Consider the following 22,862-nt stretch of genomic DNA (forward strand, 5'->3'; position numbering starts at 1 on the left):
AAAATCACCTCGTTACAAATACAACTGAAGTGTAGTTCTAACCACTTCAATAATAACTAGCCTGCTGTAGAACAACCACAGTAAAACACAACCACAGTAAAACCAAGTCAATGCAGAAAACTCACCTTCACAAAATTGTCAGGGAACATGCCCCTTCTGCCGTTCAGCTCCCCTTCTAACCATCCTTCTTCTTCCAGTTTTTTCACATTCCTGATGATTTCCCCAACTCGGATCGTTAACTCATCATCGTGCACTGCATCATAGTCATATTCCACGATATAGTCCACTAAAGAAAAAAGAAAAAAATCACCACATTGAATGCAACTCAGACATGGAAATGCAACTGGAAAGCCATGTCTGCCTTTTTGTACCTGCCTAACAACAAATGCTAAGAACAAGCATTTCTCTGACAGCAACACTCACGTGCGAATTGTAGCGTTCCCAGGCATTTTGGAGAGGGGGGAGAAAAACTGGACAGTCACCTATTAGAATAAAGTAAATTTAGGAATATGACTCCGGCTCATATTTTGTTGGTGATGGGCAGGTTTTTGTGCACATGTCCCAGCCCAAGATTTACCAATTATGAATCGCTGCCCACATGGCAAACGTTTGTTACTCAACACACACTTGGGGCCAAGGAGGGAGAAAGGTTCAAATTGTGCACGTATGGTACGTTCATGCAACGCTTTGTTACTCCTCAAACTTACATCTGCTATTACATCTGCAAAAAACTGACTGCTGCACACGCAATTTTTTGCAGGTTTGATCCAAGAAACGCAATACAGCCAGAAGGCGTGTGATTGACAATATCACACATCTTAAATTGCACAGACACGTAGAAGGCACCTTCCTTCAGATTAATCTGGTCTTGTATGAAGAAGAATAAGCAGGCGAGCTTTAATGTTGATACAACTAAGTTTACTCAGGGGAGCATAGCAATGTATTTACATACTTGTCCATCTGTTGCACAAGATCCATGAGAGTTGCTTACTGACAGCTTAAGGCTTGTTTGGCAATAAAGGCTCATTTGTTCATCAAGAAATTCTGTTTATGTCAGAAAGTTCCACAAAACTGCAGCAACCAACCAACCTTCCCTCTCACTCAAACCCAGTCAGGATACGCAGGCACTACCAAACCTAACACTGTTCTCAGTCACTCTCCTTTGCAGCTCACAACAAACATGCACAAAGACAAGAGCATAACAGGGTTAAAAGACAGAAATCCTGAAACGCTATAAAAGTTTTTTCCCAGGTTACTCTTTATTCTATTTATGCATAATAATATTCAACAATTAAATCACAAATTAAGGAATCAAATTGGAGAAAGTATTATTTCCTGGTATTGAGCTTACAGCTCCATTAAATCAATGTATAATTCTGATCTGTGGACAGTTTTGATCAAAAGTGCCACTGCATGAATGTTGCAACGTAGCCTTTAACCCTCTGCTGCCTATAGATGAAGTCATATAATCATGGAATGGTTTGGGTTGGAAGGGACCCTTGGTGAAAAACAGAACTACATGATGGTGCCATGAATGCATGAGAAACTAGAACGATCTGTCTGGCAAACTATTTTCTGAATGCCCATTAACAAAGGAATCAGTTAATATATAAATTATCTTATATATAAATATATATATTATATAAATATATAAATATATATAAAAACATGAAGATTTAGTTTTGCTTTTTTCCTTTAAGAAAGAAAATTTGTTTTCTTCATTATGGACAGAAGTCACCACCAGAGTTATCTGCTCATGACGCACACTCTGCAACTCCTAACATACACTTTTTGTTTATTTTTGCCAAACATATTCTCTAAGCTTGCTTCAAAGCATCATATTTCCCCATTACTGCCTGCAGCAAGCATAGCAGTTTTGTCTTGCTTCTGCACTGAAGTGTCTTTTGAGTGGCTGACATGAACTATTGTCCAACGGATAGGAAATTCTGGCAGCCACAGATCATAAAGACAATGGCCATTCATCACCTACAGTCTGGAAATAAAAATGTCATCTTCCAACCAACTCAACCCAACCATTTTGGAAAGTGACAAATGCATAAAAATGTAAGAAATACCCATGTTACATATTTCTCTCATGATAAACTCTGCTTTTAAGCACATTAGGAGGTATTATATTTCAATATAGAAACTATAGGAAGTTTTACAAAGTTAAACATGGAAAATTGATCAGAACACAGAATCATAGAATGGTTTGGGTTGGAAGGGACCTTAAAGATCATCTAATTCCAACCCCCCTGCCATGGGCAAGTACACCTTCCTCTAGACCAGTTTGCTCAGAGCCCCATCCAACCTGGCCTTGAACACTGCCAGGGAGGGGGCAGCCACAACTTCTCTGGGCAACCTGGGCCAGTGTCTCACCACCCTCAAAGGAAAGAATTTCTTCCTAATATCTAATCTAAATCTACCCTCTTTCAGTTTAAAACTGTTCCCCCTCGTCCTGTCACTCCATGTCCTTGTAAAAAGCCCCTCTCCCGCTTCCCTGTAGGCCCCCTTCAGATACTGGAAGGCTGCTGTGAGGTCTCCCCAGAGCCTTCTCTTTTCCAGGCTGAACAGCCCCAACTCTCTCAGCCTGTCTTCATAGGAGAGGTACTCCAGCCCTCTGATCATCTTCATGGCCCTCCTCTGGACTCGTTCCAACAGCTCCATGTCCTTCTTATGTTGGGGGCCCCAGAGCAGGACACAGCACTGCAGGTGAGGTCTCATGAGAGCAGAGTAAAGGGGCACAATCATCTCCCTCGCCCTGCTGGCCACGCTGCTTTTCATGCAGCCCAGGATACGGTTGGTCTTATAGGCTGCAAGTGCACATTGCCGGTTCATGTTGAGCTTCTTGTCAACCATCACCCCAAAGTCCTTCTCCTCAGGGCTGCTCTCAAGCCATTCTCCACGCAGCCTGTATTTGTGCTTGGGATTGCCCTGACCCACGTGCAGGACCTTGCACTTGGCCTTGTTGAACTTCATGTGGTTTGCACGGGCCCAGCTCTCAAGCCTGTCAAGGTCCCTCAGATGGCATCCCTCCCCTCCAGCGTGTCAACCACACCACAGAGCTTGGTGTTGTCGGCAAACTTGCTGAGGGCGCACTCAATCCCACTGTCCATGTCGCCAAAGATGTTAAACAGGACCGGTCCCAATACCGACCCCTGAGGAACGCCACTCATCACTGGTGTCCACTTGGACATCGAGCCGTTGACTGTAACTCTATGAGCGCAACCATCCAGCCAATTCCTTATCCACCAGGTGGTCCATCCGTCAGGTCCATGTCTCTCCAATTTAGAGACAAGGATGTCATGTGGGACAGTGTCAAATGCTTTGCACAAGTCCAGGTAGATGACATCAGTTGCTCTTCCCCTATCCACCAGCGCTGTAACCCCGTCATAGAAGGCCACCAAATTTGTCAGGCATGATTTGCCCTTAGTGAAGCCATGTTGGCTGTCACCAATCACCTCCTTGATTTCCATGTGCCTCAGTATAGTTTCTAAGAGGATCTGCTCCATGATCTTGCCAGGCACAGAGGTGAGACTCACTGGCCTGTAGTTCCCCGGGTCTTCCTTTCTTCCCTTCTTGAAGATGGGGGTTATATATGTTTCCCCTATGACCCGAACTGCCAAACACCTAGTCTTTTTTCCACAGAAGTAGTAGGTAATCATACCCACACTATGTCAACATGAGCTAATTATTTTGAAAGCTTCTTTATTTCCTTGGGGGAACATTTCTGCATTTGTGCTTGAAATGCAATACACATTCATTTTGATCACCTTTCCAGACTGTAAAAAATGGACTTGGTAATGCCAATGACCAAAGGAGGATCTCAAGAACCTCCCAGTCATCACCCATGTGCCTCCGTGTTCCAAAGACAAACAGCAGTAAATGAACATCAGCTTTTTATGTTTGAAATTTAGGTGCTGAATTTCCTCTTGTATTTGTCAGTGATACTCAACACCACCCTCACTCCCATGGATACGTATACAAAACGGATCTAACTTCTGTTGCTTCGCCTGTAAAGTGGAAGGGGTCACGGGGAATGTCAAGATAGTTTCATCCCATACATTTTTTTCTTGTGATGACACAGAAAGAAGCAACACATCTCACTACTACATGGTCCTCAAGAGGAACACTTATCAATTTTGCTTTTCAGTATTAGCAAGTAGCACTAGACGAACCATCCAGGTAATTCAGACTGCAGCGTAACGGGCAAGAAGCCATTCTGCTACCAAAACACTCCAGATTAAGTAAGTCTCTGAAAGGCCTTCAAGTGTAATATTCACCCAAGCAAAATGTGTCAAGTGGTGACAGAAAATGTTTTTAAGGAATCACAACTCCTTATAATAACAGTAATTAGGAATCATGTCAGTCCACAGATTATACTTCTGAATGCTTGAAGTAGTTCTGAATGCTTCTAAATCATACTTCTGAATGCTTCAAGTTCTCATTTAAAAGCTTTACTCAAGGACTGCTGTGATACTAAAATCAGTCAGCAATAAGTTGGGCTGCAGTAATATAAGCTTGTCAAAACTTTCAAAACCCAGAAATTCTCAACTGGTAGAAGGTGCAGCAGAACACCTCAGCAACACAAACTACCAAAAACACTTATCTTGCCTCCGCTCTGCTTTTTACACAGCTTTTTCAGGTTCAAACGAAATTCAAATCAATTATCTGTATCTTAAAAGTCCATAATGACCAAATCTTGGATGAAAAATAGTCTTCTCAAGCTTGAGCATGAACACTGTGAGGTTAACCGTGCTTTTCTTGCACATCCAGCAGGACTAAAGCTCACCTCAGAGGAAGACATCATTCTTCTGAGTTTTCACAGGTAGCATGGGCCATCACAAAGCACCTCCTACACTGTGTGCAAAGATGTCTTTATCCTAGATCTCTAACAAATAAGTGGCAACCTTGTTTTGGCAAGAATTCAAATATAAACATAAGACATCACCTGGCACATGCTTCCAACCAAGGAAAGAGGGAAGGAAACAAAAAAAATGACAAGCCAAATCAGAGTCAGGTTGATTAGGGTATTACAGAAAAAGAATTATAACAGACTGTAAGAACTGACAGAACAGGTTTAGAAACACAGGACTACGTTCAGTGCCCTGGTAGCAGTCAAGGGGCTGGAAGCTCTGATCAATGAAGCATTAGAGGTAGCTGCATCAGTGCCACCCAAGAGCACCAGGGTGGCAATAGTGGGGATCAGCAAAGATGTATTAAGAGGAAATTGTGCCTGACCAACTTGACAGCCTTCCACGCTGAAATGACTACTTCACTGGATGATGGGAAAGCAGTGGACACTGTTTCCCATCACCTCCTCACACACAAACTGACGGAGTACAGGTCAGATGAGTGTAAAGTGAAATAGTCTGAAAACTGTCCAAAATGCAAGGCTCAAAAGGTTGTGATCAATGACACATACTCAAGCTGGAGATGAGTCACCAGTTGTGTGCCCCAGGAGTCAGTGCTGAGTTGTTCAATATCTTCATTAATGACGTGGATGATGGGACTGAATGCACCCTCAGCAAGTCTGCAGATGATACAAAACCGTGAACAGTGACTGAAAGACCAGATGGGTGTGCTGCTATTCAGATAGACCTCAACAGGATAAGGAAATGGACCAACAGGAACCTCATGAAGTTCAAAGGGAAATGCCAAGTCCTGCCTCTGGGGAGGAACAACCTCATGTACCAGTACAGGCTGTGGACTGCTTGGCTGGAAAGCAGCTTGGCAGAGGAGGACTTGGTAGACACCAAGTTGACATGAGCCAGCAACGCGTTCTTGCAGCAACAGGCGGCCAACAGCATCTTGGGCTGCATTAGGAGGAATATTGCCAGCAGGTCAAGGGAGGCGATCCTCCCCTTCTGCTCAGCACTGTTGAAACCCATCTGGAGTGCCAGGTCCTGTTCTGGGCTCCCCAGTACAAGACAGATATGAACATACTGGAGTAAGCCCAACAAAGGGCCACAAAGATGACTAACGGACTGGAGCATCTTCACACAAGGAAAGGCTCAAAGAGATGGGAGAAGGCTCAGGGAGATCTTATTGATGAGGGTGTGGAGAATACTGAGCAGTGCCCAGTGACAGCACGAGAAGCAGTGAGCACAAACTGAAACAGAACAAATTCCACTTAAACAAATATATACACACATACATACACACTGCAAGAGTGATCAAACAATGGAACAGTTTGTCCTGAGGGGCTGTGTAGTCTCCTTAGAGACACTCAAAACCCAACTGGACACGGTCCTGAGCAACCTGCTATAGCTGACCCTGCTCTGAGCAGTACAGTTGGACTAGGTGATCTCCAAAGGTGCCTTCCAGCCTCAGCGAATCTGTGACTGATTTGAGCCAAAGATATACCTTAGGTGGCAGCTTTCTGTCCCCCAGCCACAACAGCTTTCCAACATAATTGAGAATGGACTGAGAGCAGCCCTGAGGAAAAGGACTTGGGGGTGATGGTTGACAAGAAGCTCAACATGAGCCAGCAATGTGCACTTGCAGCCCAAAAGGCCAACCGTATCCTGGGCTGCATGAAAAGCAGAGTGGCCAGCAGGTCTAGGGAGGGGATTGTGCCCCTCTACTCTGCTCTCATGAGACCCCACCTGCAGTGCTGCGTTCAGCTCTGGGGCCCCCAACAGAAGAAGGACATGGAGCTGTTGGAGCGAGTCCAGAGGAAGGCCATGAAGATGATCAGAGGGCTGGAGCACCTCTCCTATGAAGACAGGCTGAGAGAGTTGGGATGGTTCAGCCTGGAGAAGAGAAGGCTCCAGGGAGACCTTCTAGCAGCCTTCCAGTACCTGAAGGAGCCTACAGGAAAGCTGGAGAGGGGCTTTTTACAAGGGCATGGAGTGATAGGATGAGGGGGAATGGTTTTAAACTGAAAGAGGGGAGATTTAATTAGATATTAGGAAGAAATTCTTTCCTGTGAGAGCGGTGAGACACTGGCACAGGTTGCCCAGAGAGTTGTGGCTTCCCCCTCCCTGGCAGTGTTCAAGGCCAGGTTGGATGGGGCTCTGAGCAAACTGGTCTAGAGGAAGGTGTACTTGCCCATGGCAGGGGGGTTGGAACTAGATGATCTTTAAGGTCACTTCCAACCCAAATCATTCTGTGATTCTATGATCCTATGATAATTAGAGAACTTCCCAGACAGTGCTTTTTGAAGGTTTTGACCCATTTTCAGGGGCAAGGGATCAATTAAATTCACAGTGCTAAGTAAAAAAATATTGACTGGATGTCTTTCGGGGAAAGGTGGTTATAGCAGGCTTTATGGGAGTGGTCTGTTCAGCTCTTGGTTTCGAGGAAGATGACAACCTGACTAATGAAACAATAAAACAGACCAAACATGTCAAAGCCAGTCAGCCCCACCAACAACTACAGACTCCGTTGTTCCCCATGGCAAAAACAAGAAGTGTCCTACCCAACAACACTGCCTCTTTGACAAAATACCTCACACTGTTAGCCAACATAGCAACGCTGCCTGCACAAGGCATTCGGTCACTGCTGGCACAGGTGGACTCTCCACTTCTCCAAAACTTACACAACCGGCTCTTCTGCCAACCACAACCCAGTGCCAAAGCAGCATGCAAGCCTCCTGATAAGCATGGCCACATAACACCCACCTTCACTGATTTTAAACAAAGGAAGTCTTCAGATACTTGGACTCTTTCTGAAGTTGCCTACCATACGTAACTAAGGCTCTCTGGGAGCCCTACAAAAAAACAAACAAACAAACAACCCACATAAATAAATCAAGGAAAAGAGTGGAAAATATACTGAAAATCTAACAAGCCTGTATCTTTAATAGAAATAACCAAGTGTCAGATGCTCAGCCAGAGAAGGGCACAATTTCACATTCTTGGTACTTCATTTAGGATATTGTAATACTGTCAGAATCCAGTGATCTTTCTGTAGTAGCCAGAAAAAGACACAAACCACATATAAAATAAAAGCCACGAAAAACACATTTAATAGCTTATAAAATGAAAAAAAAAAATCATTCGTGGGATAACTGAAATCCTTGCATATAACTCTCAAGCTATTCAGGAAGCCTTGCCGAAAATTGCTGCAGACCTGGAGGGACAGAGTCCAGCATCAACGTGCTGGTTTTGCCTGGGATAGAGTTAATTTTCTTCATGGTGGCTAGCATGGGGGTACGTTTTGGATTTGTGTTGAAAACAGTGTTGATAATGCAGAGGTGTTTCAGTTACTGCTGAGCAGTGCTTACACAGAGTCAAGGCTTTTTCTGCTGCTCACACCACCCCACCAGTGGGTAGGCTGGGAAGAAGGTGGGAGGGGACACAGCCAGGACAGCTGACCCCAACTGACCAAAGGGATATTCCATACCATATGGTGTCATGCTCAGCATACAAAGCTGGGGGAAGAAGGAGAAAGGGTGGGATGTTCGGAGTGACAGCGTTTGTCTTCCTAAGTAACGGGTACGCATGATGAAGCCCTGCTTTCCTGGGGATGGCTGAACACTCGCCTGCTGATGGGAAGTAGTGAATGGATTCCTTGGTTTGCTTTCCTTGTGTGCTTGTGTGCATGGCTTTTGCTTTACCTATTAAACTGTCTGCACCTCAACCCATGAGTTTTCTCACTTTTACTCTTCTGATTCTCTCCCCCATCCCACTGGGGAGGAGCAGCTGCGTGGTGCTTAGTTGCTGGCTGGTGTTAAACCACGACAATCAAGAAGCAAGAGGAGCTTGAGCTGCATGCCGTGCTGCATAAAGGTCTCTTCAGGCAGGTTTTAGGCCAGATTCAAAGTCATTTATTGGAACGTGAACGCTGGAAAGTTGTGTGGCCTCCAGGAGCATCTTGCCAGCAAAACTGCAGAGACTTTGCTTTTCCAATTTATCATAACAGACAGTTGCTAGATGCCTGAAACAAACTTTATTAGTACTGTTATTTCCACTTGTACACCTATTACAAAAAAACCCCAAAGTTCAGTCTCCTATAAAACCAAGGTAACATTTCTGTTATTACATATGAATACATGCACAGAGTTACAAATGTATTTAGGTTTATAGCAGACAGCAAGCTTACACTAGAGACAAAAGACAACAGAAGACAAAATCTTATTCTTTCAACTATCGTACTTTTCTTCACAACTATCTAAAAAACAGGTGCTGGACTGAAGGAGAAAGCTCCTTCCAATTGCTTTCCCCCAGAAACTTCCCTACAATTCGTGAGATTTAAGAGTTCCAGCTGTTTTAATAGTAATACCACAGTATACGTTTGGCCACTGAAGACAAATATTAGCACTGAAAAAGTAGCTCAGGTATTTAAATGTTGAACAATGAAAACACCTCCATAAGTGTTAAACATAAGTAGTGGTTATAAGAATGGGTTTTTTTCCCACTTCAACACCACCTAATTCCATGTTACCATGACCTGAGTCACTGATGACCACCCACATGCTCAAATAAAGAAACTCAGTGGACTCCCTACTGCCCTTAAAACCCTAGTCCTCGCTTCCAAAACTGTATGAGTTTTGTCCTACGAAGCTCTCCTGGTAAGACACACACACAGGGTGAGCACCAGAGTTTGGCAATGAAAGACAAATCCCTCCTGGCCAAGAGCCTCGACTGCTCTGCAGCCAAGCTCCTTCTTCTGCACCCTGCATCTGCTCCCATGACCCACTCTCCTGTTTACACAATGACCCACAGTGATCATAATAACTAGTTCCCCAAAGATCAAAGTATTCTTTTGGGGTACAGATGTGGGTTTGGTCTTCCTCACACAGAGTAGGGAAGCACCTCACATTTCCCACTGTTGGGGAAACCACTCTTGACCACTGGTCTTGTGCAAAAGTCACCTTCCTTCCTTTCACACCCCAAAAGCCATCAGCATGAGAAGCAGCCTAGGGACTGAACCTTCAACAGATGGAAACATATAGTATTTCCTGCTTTCCTTCTCATAGCGCCCAAGACAGCTACATCACCAATGGAAAGTGGGAAACCTGCAAAGTTGTACTTCCAAGACACCTTAACCCAAGGATGCTGTGATCCCATCCTCTCTTCTGTGTGCATTCACATGGTCCCTTCCCCCTGCTCTGCACTTAACTTAGTAGTTACTTACACTAGTGCTGAATCAGATAAAGAAAACAGCCTGAGAGAAAACTAGTGACAACTTTCTGCAAGTTTATCTCCCTAAGACGGCTCACTGCAGGGTCAGAGACACAGGACTGTATCAAACCCAACTTAGATTAACCTCTACATCATTGTTACAGTCCAGATCAGGAGCACACTTCTCAGTGAAGCTCCAAACCACCCTCATTTATTGTGCTTCAGTTCACAGTATGGAGCAGTCTCACAGCAAGCGATCTGGATTTCTTTTCACTGAAACCAAATCCAAAACATGCAGCCCAGGAACACTCTTAATGCATGCTAATCTCTAATAGACGTTAAGTCCATGGGATGAAACTAGACTTACGATGTTATAAAAATGTCCAAAAACATGCAATATGACGTCCCTAACGCCAGCAGTTTCCCCCTACGGATACACTCATCTTGCCCCTCAGCACTTGCTGCTTTGCACATAGCCAAAATCCACCAGGAAACCACATCCTACCATAATGCATAAACAATACGAGGCCACTGGATTCTTGTCAACTCTGATGGTAGGGATGCAGTTCCAAGCTATTAAGAAACTGAACAAGGAAAGAGTATACTTAACTAACAGAGAACATGCAGCCTACACCTATTTTACAGTACAGTTCACCATCACCTCCAATAAGTCAATAGTTTCAAGTCACACTACACAGAACAGCAGACACCTAACCGAGCTGCGCCAGGCAGAGCCATTACATTCATGCTTCACATGGAGGACTTGCAAAACAGTCGCATCACAAGGACTACTGAAAGCATTAGGCATCACAAGTAAGATGTTCTACCTTCACGGTAGCTCAAAAGGAAGTCAGGTGCCTCCTGTATGGCCTCGGAAATAGCAGTGACACACAGCAGAGCCATTTCTACCTGTGCCTACTCCCAGGTGAGCCATACCAGCCATGCCAGCTCCAGTCCTGATAAACAGCTCTGTAGCAAAGCAGTCACATCGCTTCCTGCTCCTGAAGCTTTGATCCCCTATATGCCAGCCAAGCAAACTTCTTCTGCCACAAGGAAGGGATGAGGCAGAGGAGGCACTCTGCAGTTTAAGATAATGTCGACCTCATATATACAAATATTGACTTAAGGTCTTGTTTTAAGCAAAGTGCCCTGAGCCATCACGATTCCTTCATTAGTCATAATAAAACAACATAATGCCGATGGAATTGAAACATTTTCATGCCATTCTATGTACATTTTCTCTTAAGCATATATAATTAACTCCCAATTTGCTGTAAACTGATTATTCCAGTAGTAGATTATTTCAAAGACAGAGAACCTAAATTTGTAGAATTCATTAGCTCAGGTGCTGGGCAAACAAACATTGCTTTCAAGCACTAAAGCATGTTCAACACAAACAAATACACACTGTTGGACCCAAGCTGATTCTACATAAAACCAGCTCAGCTGTGTCCACCCAACCTCTGGGAGCACCACGAACACCCTGCTGCCACCCAACCAGGACGCAGTTTGAATCCCAACAGGATTTGCTCCATTTGAAGCAACAGCTTTCATACTCACTCCAACACACCCCCTGTCTCAGAAGGCTCATTAGGTTCGATGCAGCATTAGATGAGCCATGGCAAGCAGCCACCACTCTGCAGCGTCAGGCCAAATTCCCAACAAGCCCTCTTTCCACTTCCCCAGTCTAAGAGCTGATCAGACAGAGCACCATCCCTGCCTGAGCCTTCATTCATGCAGCGCTGTGCTGAGGCAGCTCAAGTCTTCCAGTTCCAGGTCCCCCTCCTCCATCATATTAAAAAACAAATTTATTTTTAGAAAGGAATTTTTAAAAATCAAAGTCTTTCCAATCAAAGACCATAGCACTAGTTATCAAGAAAATATATCATTCTTCTGGAATACAGTATATCTTTTCTATATAGTTACCACCAAAAAGGTGCTGGATATATGTGATTTACAAGATCAGTTATAAACTTAATGAGTACTCTCCAGTGCTTACAGTAAAGGTATTTTAAACTGTTATAAAGACAGCTTTTAGAAAAAAAAAATGAAGTCAGAATAAACACACACTGACGGGGGAGGGGAGGGAACCACAAAGAAAAACAGCAACAAAACAACTTTCAAACATATTGTTTAAGTCTCACAATATCCAGTATCTCATTTGGGCCTCTGCTTGCCCAAACTTCAGCATCAGCAGCCCAGCTACTGTCAGCTTCCTGTTTTGATTAAATACCATAAGCTTCAAGGGAAAAAGAGTTACCGTTGGGAAGAGGGGAAGGAACAAGCTGGAATAAAAGGTAGTTCTGTTACTTTCCTGAAGTATGGGGTCCCACCACATTTTATACTTCCTACTGATAATGGAGACCTTATTGCATCATTTCAGTATATAAAGGGGCCTTATAAGTGGGATGGAAAGAGACTTTTTACTGAGGTCTGTAGTGACAGGACAAGGGGCAATGGTTTTAAACTGAAAGAGGGTAGATTTAGATTAGATATTAGGAAGAAATTCTTGACTGTGAGGGTGGTGAGACACTGGCACAGGTTGGCCAGAGAAGCTGTGGATGCCCCCTCCCTGGCAGTGTTCAAGGCCAGGTTGGATGGGGCTGTGAGCAGCCTGGTCTAGTGGAAGGTGTCGCTGCCCATGGCAGGGTGGTTGGAACTAGATGATCTTTAAGGTCCCTTCCAACCCAAACCATTCTGTGATTCAGACACAAAAATCTTTTAACGAGATTTTACCTAGGTGTTAGATACACCACACAAATAAAAGAACGTATCAGTAAGTGGCTTTAGCATGTCCTCTTTCAGAGGCATCCTGTGACTTTCACAGAGTTCTTGTGATCCACAAGATCTGTCAAATCCCTCACTAAAGTTTCTCACACTTCCGATTTTACATCTACAGTGGACAGGCAGCTCTGCAGAAGTGGCCAGACAAACTAATTTCAGCCACTGAACACTTATCCCAAAAACACCTTCTCGCTGCTATGCCACTGACATCCCAATCATGATCTCTCAGACAGTACGATCCCCAGCCAGCTCCAGTCACTGTCAAAGTCAGTGATAAGGCGATTTCAGTAACGTTTCGCTTTTTCTTCTTTTTCTCTCTGCCCTGCAGGCTCTGCTATTCTTCTTTACTCCTTTTGTGACTTGCTCTATGCTGCATCACCCCGTTCTAGCACAAATGTTTTCTGGTTAGAGCAACAATCCTTCTACATCAATAGCTTGCCTAAAAAAAAAACAAAAATAGCAAAAATAGCAGTCTACCCATGAGACCGCCTAAAGCCAGGAGCCTTGGTTCTGTCAGCACAGAACTGGTCCATCGGGAAGCTGCCCCAGATCTGCCTGGCATTTTTAGATTGGGCAAGTCAATGGTGCATTCTCCAAGAAATGACTCACCACACACTTTTAATAAAAGATTATGTCTAATTTTACAGCCCAGTTAAGAATGGCTGAAATGATTAGGAAAAAGAACAGTTGAAAACTAAAAATGTACACTTTTCCTCCGAAACTACTTAAAGTAATGAGAAACTCATTACATTCTAACAGTAACCACCTCAAACACCAGCTTCTCAAGCTGGCTCCAATACAATTAGCAAGATACTTTGTGAAGGAAATTAACCAGTATAGCAGAAATCCTGCCAGCAGCCTGCCCTGAAGCACTAAAGATGCAAACCATGCACACCTCATTTTCCTACTCAAGGCTCCTGTAATTTTCTAGGGTGCATTCTACTGCTTACCACTGTGTATGATAGAATACACTTAAATTAAAAGTTTGTCAGTTTTCACTTCTCTAAAGCAAATAATTTCCACATGTACCCTCATAATTCTACAACTGTATCCTGTAGATAAGTCATCATTACCAGCCAGCTGGAAAAAAAATGAGGACACATTCCTCACTGCAGGTACATTAAACCAACTCTAGAAGAGCATCCAAACATGTCTTCTCCAATATTACCAGAAATACTTGTCTTAAACTCAGTCGCAAACTTAAATAATTGTGGATTTGATTTACCCTCTTGCTTCTACAAGAAGGAATTGCCAGACTCCTCTCTTCATAGCAAGAGAAGACAGGAAGTAAGAAGTATTAAGAGTAAAATCTCTACCACCTACAGGTATTTGATACTACCTTGTAAGGACAGAAGAGGTCAATGTTTTCCCTGGGAAGTTACATTAAGCAGAAAGTTATATTTTGTGCTACTTACTATTTCCTCCAGTCTGAGTAGAGCTCACTGCAAGAAACCAGCCTGGAAATGAGAGGTGACATCTGCAGGAAACGTAGCAAATGTCTTCACAAGCAAAGGTGAAAAACTGCTATTAATTTAGTATGCAGAGAAAACCAGGGATCTTAGAGGGCACAGGGGAACACACTTGAAAAAAAGCACACTACATTTTCTTAAGTCACGACCCAGACACTGTTCCATATATAGATTTACACCTCTTCCTCTGTTCCTTCCCTTAAGTTAATTTTATAACATCTATTTGGCAAAACATTCAAGGTGAGCCACAAAACACCAAACTACAAAAGCTGCTAAAACAAAGCCATGCCAAAAAGCTCTGAAGAACAAAAAGATCATACCTCATTCAGATTTAGTTCCAATCCAAAGCACCAAATAAGCAGTAAAAGTACCACAGGTTCAACACCATATTTATAGGTTTTTCCCTTAAAACCTCCACTAGATAATTAGCTCACAAAAATATATTTGAAGCTGAAGATTCTGTTGCTTATCTTAGTTAGAATTCTTTTTACAAAGTCATGCCCTTCAAAAAAAGAAAAAAAAATGTATTTGAATTTTATAAAAGTTTCCTTCCTTCAATATCAGGACCCCATGTTACTATAAAAGCTTCAGCTCCTCCTGCAGATTTTTTTCAGGACTCTTCTAGCCAAAAAGGACAGTATGATCATAGCTCCAGGTTACAAATGCACATGTTACAAACACAAGAAAGTCTCTGAAAGCATTTTGGTTTTAAACCAAAAGAAAACTCCTTTCACACTCTAAAAAAATGCAAAAATGCTTTGATAGATGGCCTACAATTTGGCACATACCTAATTCAGAATGACAATTAGTGTTTCTGGAAACATGGCAAGAATCTGGCTTTGAAAGAAATTTATGGAAACTTAAAAGCATCATTCGGAGCATGCACAAAGTGTTCCCTTCATCTTAAAAACAGGCATGATGCAATAGTCTGAATGGTCCCAGATTGGGATCTTGCAAAAACCACAAAATATGCTAGCATTAAAACGGGGACAAGCGTTCCTATCTGACTTCATGCTGTCAGGACAGCCTATACTAATTATGGCATTAATAAAGTTAATTTACTTTTTAGTGTGGACATTTTAGTCAATACAAAAACAGAACTGTTGATTGAAAAGCACAGAGAGAAATCCTTATGCAATGGACTTTTACAAAAGCCAGTCAAAACCGCAAATGCTCAAGGGCACCCTACAATCTCAGTCAGATAGTTCTAAAGGAGATAAAATTGCTTCATTAGCTCAATTGTGTTTTAAAAGTTAGGAGATCAAGTCCTTTAAACATCCATTTGTAACTTGAATGTAAAAGGATATAAGCCTATCTTATTAAGACTGTGATTTAAACCTGCACGGCTTGCAATATGTCCAATCACAGAAGAACAAGGTTTGACAGGACCTCTGGAGGTTGCTTATGCCAAAGTGGTCAGAGCAAGGCTAACCACAAAGTCAAATCAGGTCACTCAACTCATTGTCTAGCTAAATTTTGAAAGTCTTCAAGAATGGAGATAAAACAGCCACCCTGGGCATCTTTTCTGGTACTGAACTCTCATAGTAATTTTTCCCCATTATATTCAATAGAAATTACTCTTGTCCCAACTTTCAGCCATTGATTTACATTTTTTCACTGTGCTTCCAAGGAGAATATGGCTTTCTCTTCTCCAGGCTAGACCAACTTCTTGCACACCATATGCACTAGCCTCCTAACCACACTCAACTCTCCAGTTTGTTGGCATCTCCCTTACATTTGAGGGGAAAGAGGAGCAAAACTGGACGTGGTATTTTAGAGACAGCCTCATGAGTGCCAGGTAATGGGGAACAACCACTCCCCATGACCTGCTAGCTACTACGCCGCTTGTGCCACCTGGTAGACAGCAAAGTTATTCTTTCCTAGATGCTGGATTATGCATTTGTCTTTTACGAACTGCAGGAGGTTCCTGTTGGCCCATTCCCCCAGTGCTACTGCAGCACATCAGCCATCCCCTCCTCATTCACTGTGGGGTTTTTTTAGGTACCTGAACATAATCTTGAGCACTTGAAGAAACCAGGCTCGCATGAGCATCCCTACTGGACTATCTTCCTGCTTCACTCCCACTAATTCTTACCCTGTACATCCATGTGGTTGAAACACGCCAGAAGAGTAGCATCTCAAAAATAAGAGATGTACTTCCCCCCCAGTCAGCACTTAAGCACCCAAATCATAGTCCTCCCTGAGGAAAAGACTTCAGGACTGCCCCAACACTCTTGCTCTTTTAACCTGATGGCTGGCTAATCACCAGATATGCGGCTTGGAAGCAGCTACAGCATGTGCTGTGTCTTGCAGAGCTAATTGATAGTAACACAGAATGATCGGTATTTGAAGAATTTGAGGAGGGAGCAGAGATCTTACAGGAGGTTATGAAAAGCTGTCTGGGGCAAGGGATACCAGTCACTGTGGTCAGGAGACAGCACACCAGAACACAAGTTCATAGAAAGCTAACCCTCACCTCCACTCTTCTCAACACATTTCCTTGAAGTAGTAGTTTGGATTCCAAAAACACAAAGGAAATTATTTTGACTGTCCCCACGCATTTCACAACTACCAGGCACAACCCTGGAGACACAACTACACACAAAAAAAAAAAAAAAGAGTAAAATCAAGAGTAAAGAAAAATCAGCAATATAACCTCAGCTTTTTAAAAAAACACAGGTCAGGATTCACCACTACTCAGAACTGCAAAAGCATGATACAGCAGCGTACAACAAGATCCAGCAACTCTTGTCTTGACAGAAAATCAGCATGGTCTTCCTGCTGCATGGAGATGGCAGGCTGTGTCTTATTCTACTGACAGCACATCTCATGTTTCATAAACACCTTTACTTCACCTGCTATTCATCAAGCCTGAGGCTTCTTGTTACCAGTTATCTTCCAGGGCAGGTTTTCTTCTACTACCTACACATTAGAAGCCATTTACATTACAATCCATATATATATTTTATGATTCTCTCTCCGTAAGGATGCAGCATTAAGATTGAAAGAGCAAACACTCTTCCCACAAAATAAGCATCTAGTAAGATGATGAACACATGAAAATTAGAGGAAGCAATTTTATGTACTCTCAATTGAGAGAGCAACCACACTGCTAATTCACACACAGCCCTATGGCACATACAGCTACAAGAAATGCCTTCGAGCTCTCCTCAAGCTGCAAAGGGTTTCATCCAAGGTGGTTTCCAATTTCCCTGCTTCCCTGCACCACATCCTTATACAGATACCGGTACGCAGTAAAAGCAGATCCAGTTATACTTAGGCTTCTCATAATGTGAAAGTTAATGTAATGTTTTTAACTATCATCTTCCACTCCACAGACAAACTCTCCATCCCTGTGCTGAAGGATGAGGTATATTTTCAGTACCATGTGTAGTTTGAGTCAGGCAAATGAAGAACCATATTTGATTTTCAAGAGCAAAACAGCACAGTATAATAATTTATGCTTAATAAAAAGATTATATTCTGCTGTTTGCACTTTTCTGAAAGATCTGCTGTCTTCTTATCTACCATGATAGTATGGGATTAATATATTTGCTTTTGTCCTTATGTCTACAAAAAACTTACTCCCCTCAGCACTTCCACTGCCCGTTTCAGAACAGCATCTCATTTTACCTGGAACAGCATTAACTCAGACGAACACAAAAATAAGTGGTTTTTGGGACACTGAGGTTTCAAACAAACAGCCCACGGCCCACTCTTCAGATAGTCATCTGAAACTCTGCCGACACTCACAGGTAGCTTGCAAATCTAGCTAAATTTGTGAAGTCTTGTACTAAAAACTCTGACCAAAAGACTATTCTTCTCTTAACCACTTAGGAAACCAACCAGATGGGCTCTGCTTTTCAGGAATGGTTGCTTTAATCATTTACAGAGAATAGAGTTTCTTACAGCGATTCCAACAATCTGAGGATGAAGGAGTGACCCTGCATGCTCTCTCCCTGCTCATTCCCATACCGCTGCTCTTCCCCTGTGCTGGTCTCACAGTTACACTGCTCCAGGGTGTGCCGGTTTAGTTTGCTGCCGAATCAGCCAGCTGGTTCTCTTCCAGTTGGATTCAACTCTGGCCAGTGTCTTGAACTAGATCATCCCATGGACACATGATCACTAAATCTGCCAAAAGGGAAGATTAAAGAACGCACTGATATGGGCATCATCCAGGGGATGGATCATATCAAGAAATGATGGATCTAGCACTTCCCTTGGCAATTTGTTCTAGGAGTCAATAATCTCCCCAACAGAAACATTTGGATGTTAAAATGAGTGCAAATAGCAGAATAATTTACCTTAAGTTTTAGACAGGCTTGTTCTAGTTAATCTTGCACTTATTGATTTATGACAGTACTAAATAAGCCAAGCTCCATAAAAGCACTTAAGTGATGGGAACATTAAAGTCCATCCCAACTGTGGAAAATCAGCATATAGAAGAACAGACGCATATTTTTTACATACTGTGCTCGGTCTTCCTCTCAAGACATATACATTACTGAGGACAACCAAAACCAAAATCCACAGAAAAAAAAAGCACCTCAATAACAAGTTCTAGCTATTTAGGAACTATTTTCTCTTTAAAGGTATTATTAAACTAACAAAAAAAAAAGAATGCAAGTTAGAGGCACAGTTTAAAATGGATACTTGGCTGGCTTGAAATGGATGGGGGAGGATGACAATGTGTTTAAAAAAGCATTTTAAAGATCAGGAACAAGAAAGCTGTGAAATAATTACCTTGATGGAATACGAACACTTCAGTAGAGCAATTAATATAGACACTCAGAAGAAACTTACGAAATTTCAGCTTGGATCTAATGCAAAGTAACTGCAGGCTAAACTGGAGGAGGAGAAACACTCTCCATTCCCTGACTCCTGAAGTACAGTCCCATCCACTCTCTTGCACAGGAGCTAATGACTGTGCAGTCAGAGTAAGGCCATTCAGCTTGCTGACATGATGGAAAACCTGGCACAAGAGTTTCTTCCACACCAGCCAGCTTACCAGCTCACACCGCAGACTCACAGCCCCTAGAGCCATGGCAAGCCAGGAAGAGACATCGCAAAGCTCTGGCCCTTTTTGGCAGCAGCCTGAAGTTATCTCTGCTGAAGCACAGCGGGAAACTGCACCCACAGGATGACTTCAGGAGAAGAGAGATTACATGCAAAGCAGCCTTAAAACAAATCCTTTCATAACTAAAGATACAAGTTCAGAGTTAAGTGATGTGATTCTCCTTTACTAGAGAGTGAAAATTCCATGAAACCAGAAGTTCCATTTCTTCAGGCAGCAACTATGGAGACTTTTCTCCCCACAGTCCCAAAGATGCATTGAGTGGAAATGATCTGAACCATTTTGAGAACTTTGCTTATTGTTCCGCTTTTGTATTTTTCCTGAAAAACAAAGAAACAATGCAGCTTGGGGGAGGAAGGGGGGGGGAAATCTACGCGGAATTAAGGTAAACTAGTATGTTTCCAATAAATCCACAATTGAACTAAAGAGTTAAAATTGGAAGACAGTAATTTCTGTTAGGCACAACTTCAACAACTGCAGTAAATGTGCTGCGGCTGACATCGCTTACTGTAAGCAGCATCCTCACCCTCCTCCTGCTTCCATTCACTCTTGTTGCAACCATGAGCTTAGTCTCAGTTTCTGGAGATCCAGCCTGGCTGAAAGCTAATCCAGGAAGACAGGGAAGTTTTGGAAGATTCAGCTTGTACAAGCAAGGGGAGAGGAAAATACTCACTAGTCAGAGGTAGATGAAGGGTGAGACTTTATTTCAGTGTCAGCTTAAAAAGATCAAGCTACATATACAGTCAAAAACATTTGACTAAGACTGACCACTTAGTAATTTTATCCAAGAGGTAGAAACTGATGACTTAAGAGTCTTCTTTAAATGGTAAGTCAGGCAAGTTTCCAGGAACTCAGGCAAAACTGCCTTCTTAATTTAAAACTAAAATAAAAATAATTAATAACTCCAATCCACAAAAATCTATTCACAGCAGCTGAGACTCGGCTGCTGCGGAAGCAAAATAAAAAAAAATGTGATTACCTAGTACTGCTTAATTCCAAAACCATTTACGTATTCCTCCACTGTCAGAAAGTATCAAGTTCATGGCGATTTAGGTACCGTTAAGAAAACAGCATGAGCTTAAGCCATTTAAATAATTTAAAATAATACTTTATCTGGTTGAAGCAATAAAGGTGATAAAATTCATATTGAGTTTCTTGAACACTAACATCAAATTTAAACTCAAAGTTTACAATCACAAAGCTCTACAGCACTAAGGCACACAAGCAGACAGATACCCGCTTCCTTCTCCAGAGTTCAGTGGAGAGCTCCAACTGCAACCCTCTCCTGTAACACAAGACAGCACTGGCCAAAATGCTGAAATTAAAGGAAAATGGTTCGTTTTTTTTAATAATTCAAAGTATCAGATCCATTCCGCTGAAAGCAATCACAGAATCACAATCCTGCCTAATATCTTGCACATGTTATCGGCAATATACTTTCCTTAAAGAAAAGTTAACTTCATATTCTAAATGACATCTATTATATTCTCTCCAGTGTACATCACCCCCAAAAGTGGAAAGATTTAACTCATTTGGCAGACAGACACGTACAGTGACTTCTCCTTCAGTCCGATTTAGGACTCTGGCAGTGGTAGGTCTTAAATTTCTCAGGAAATGAAGATACTGTTCCAAATATCTACAATGCTTCATTTCCTTCATTCGAGATTTCTGAAAAAGCAACATTCAATATTGATTTTACATTAAAAAGTCAATTCTGTATATGGCTAGAGCAATAAAACATAATCCCACCCAAAAATACTTGTTGGCATTAGTCAGAGAAAGTAAATAGCTGTGCTGGCATCACAACATTATTCAAATGAACTGAAGTTTACGCTAAGAAACACAGAATAATTTAGTGTGAGAGGAACCTACAGAGGCCATCTAGGCAAACATCCTGCTCAGAGCAAGGCTAGCATCAAAATTAAATCTTTGGTATGCTTTTATTTAACGTAGCAAGGGATCACTCTAGGAAAAAGGCGACTGAACAGGCAGTTTTAGTACTTCAGTCCTGCTAACATCCAGTGTAACAGGACAGCCGAGGGTGATGCACAAGCAGGGTTATGCTCACACCATCACAGCAACAAAGTTACGTAAAACTATTTCTCATCTCTGCATGTCCAAGAAGATAAGGGTTAACGGTTGGACTTGATCTTAAAGGTCCTTTGCAACCAAAACGATTCCCTGATTCTATGAAAGGCAATCATAGAAGGTGTCACTTTCACAGGGAGCAGGGCACATTCTACGTCATCAGCAAATTCACAATTCAGAGCAGAAGAAAAAGCAACGTTCACGGAAAGGAAGAGCGCCAGGGAAGAAAAAGCTGAACAAAACCTAACCACATTACAAAATAAAGGAAGACAGTTTAAAACAAACAAACAACTTTAAAAGGAACGGAAGAAAAGGGCTAAACCCCTGTAGTGGACCATAGACACATTTTAAGTGCCCTGGTTGTAATCACAGGTTGGACGAGCTGCGAGAAATCGCTACATGCCAGATCCAGTAGCAAAGAATTTCACCTGATCGACTTACCCACTTCGGTCAAAGATGACCTAAGTCACTTTAAGCACTTTCACGGCTGCTCTCCCCTAACAAATCTTTATGAAACTGGGTTAGGGAAACACTGGACCAGCAGTCATACGTGACAGCATCTCCAAGGAAGCGAAATGGATGGGAAGAGCAGAGCGATGGCAGCCAGAGCAGGGCAGACCGGGCAGCCACATCGCTTAACCCCAGACAGCACATCACGTCCGACCACACGTTTCCTGTGTTTATGCAACAAAAACCCACTAACGGACAGAAAAACCTAACACAGGCAGACAACGGAGTGAAGGAGGCCAGTGAAGGTGAAGACTCCAAAGGGAAGATCCTACCTAGCTGAAACAAAAACTCGAAGAACTGGTAGGAAAACAAAAGAAACGAAGACAACGAATACAATTACACCCCTGCATGGAGTCAAGTCTTGAATAACATATACACAGTCCTGAACAACTCTCCACAAGATGAAAGTACTATCAAAATTAAAATAACCATCCAGTAAAGGTGCACAGCACCCGGAATGGCTGGCACACGAGGACAGTTGATGTAGAGGGACTTCCCAGTCTGAAGTCACCAAACAGTCATCTACCATTTCTCAAAAATACAAAGGAGTTGGGCAGAACAAGCAGCAGCTTTAGGGAAAAAACCTCCTGCTGAAAGGACACATTTCCCGCACGCACGCCCTTTCATGCCAAACAGGGACTCTCAGTGCCACAGGTAGTTGGTGGAGGGCAAGAGCCACGTTCCTCCTTCTCCCCCTTTGTCCAAGTCCCTGATAGTCCATCCCTATCTATAAAAAAGGTCCCGTGAAACTACAAACACCTTTGAGCAAGTCCATAAATTACTAATTGCCAGACCATGGGTTTTTATAAAAAAAATAAAGAACTTTCCATGATGGACCTGCTTTCCATGTCCTTTTCCTCCCTACCT

The 22,862-nt window shown here is 42.6% G+C and overlaps 1 protein-coding gene across 1 annotated transcript in view; it reads right to left on the reverse strand.

The window, feature by feature from the left end:
- The window catches only part of CD2AP (CD2 associated protein), an 89,126-nt gene that overhangs the window by 62,158 nt on the left and 4,106 nt on the right, over positions 1-22,862 (reverse strand). The window contains exon 2 of the mRNA XM_068397679.1: positions 126-286. Coding sequence (XP_068253780.1) covers positions 126-286 — 161 coding nt within the window. The remainder of the gene's footprint in view (positions 1-125; positions 287-22,862) is intronic.

The sequence above is a fragment of the Nyctibius grandis genome, chromosome 1 (genome assembly GCF_013368605.1).
Source record: "Nyctibius grandis isolate bNycGra1 chromosome 1, bNycGra1.pri, whole genome shotgun sequence".
In the NCBI taxonomy this organism is placed as follows: Eukaryota; Metazoa; Chordata; class Aves; order Nyctibiiformes; family Nyctibiidae; genus Nyctibius; species Nyctibius grandis.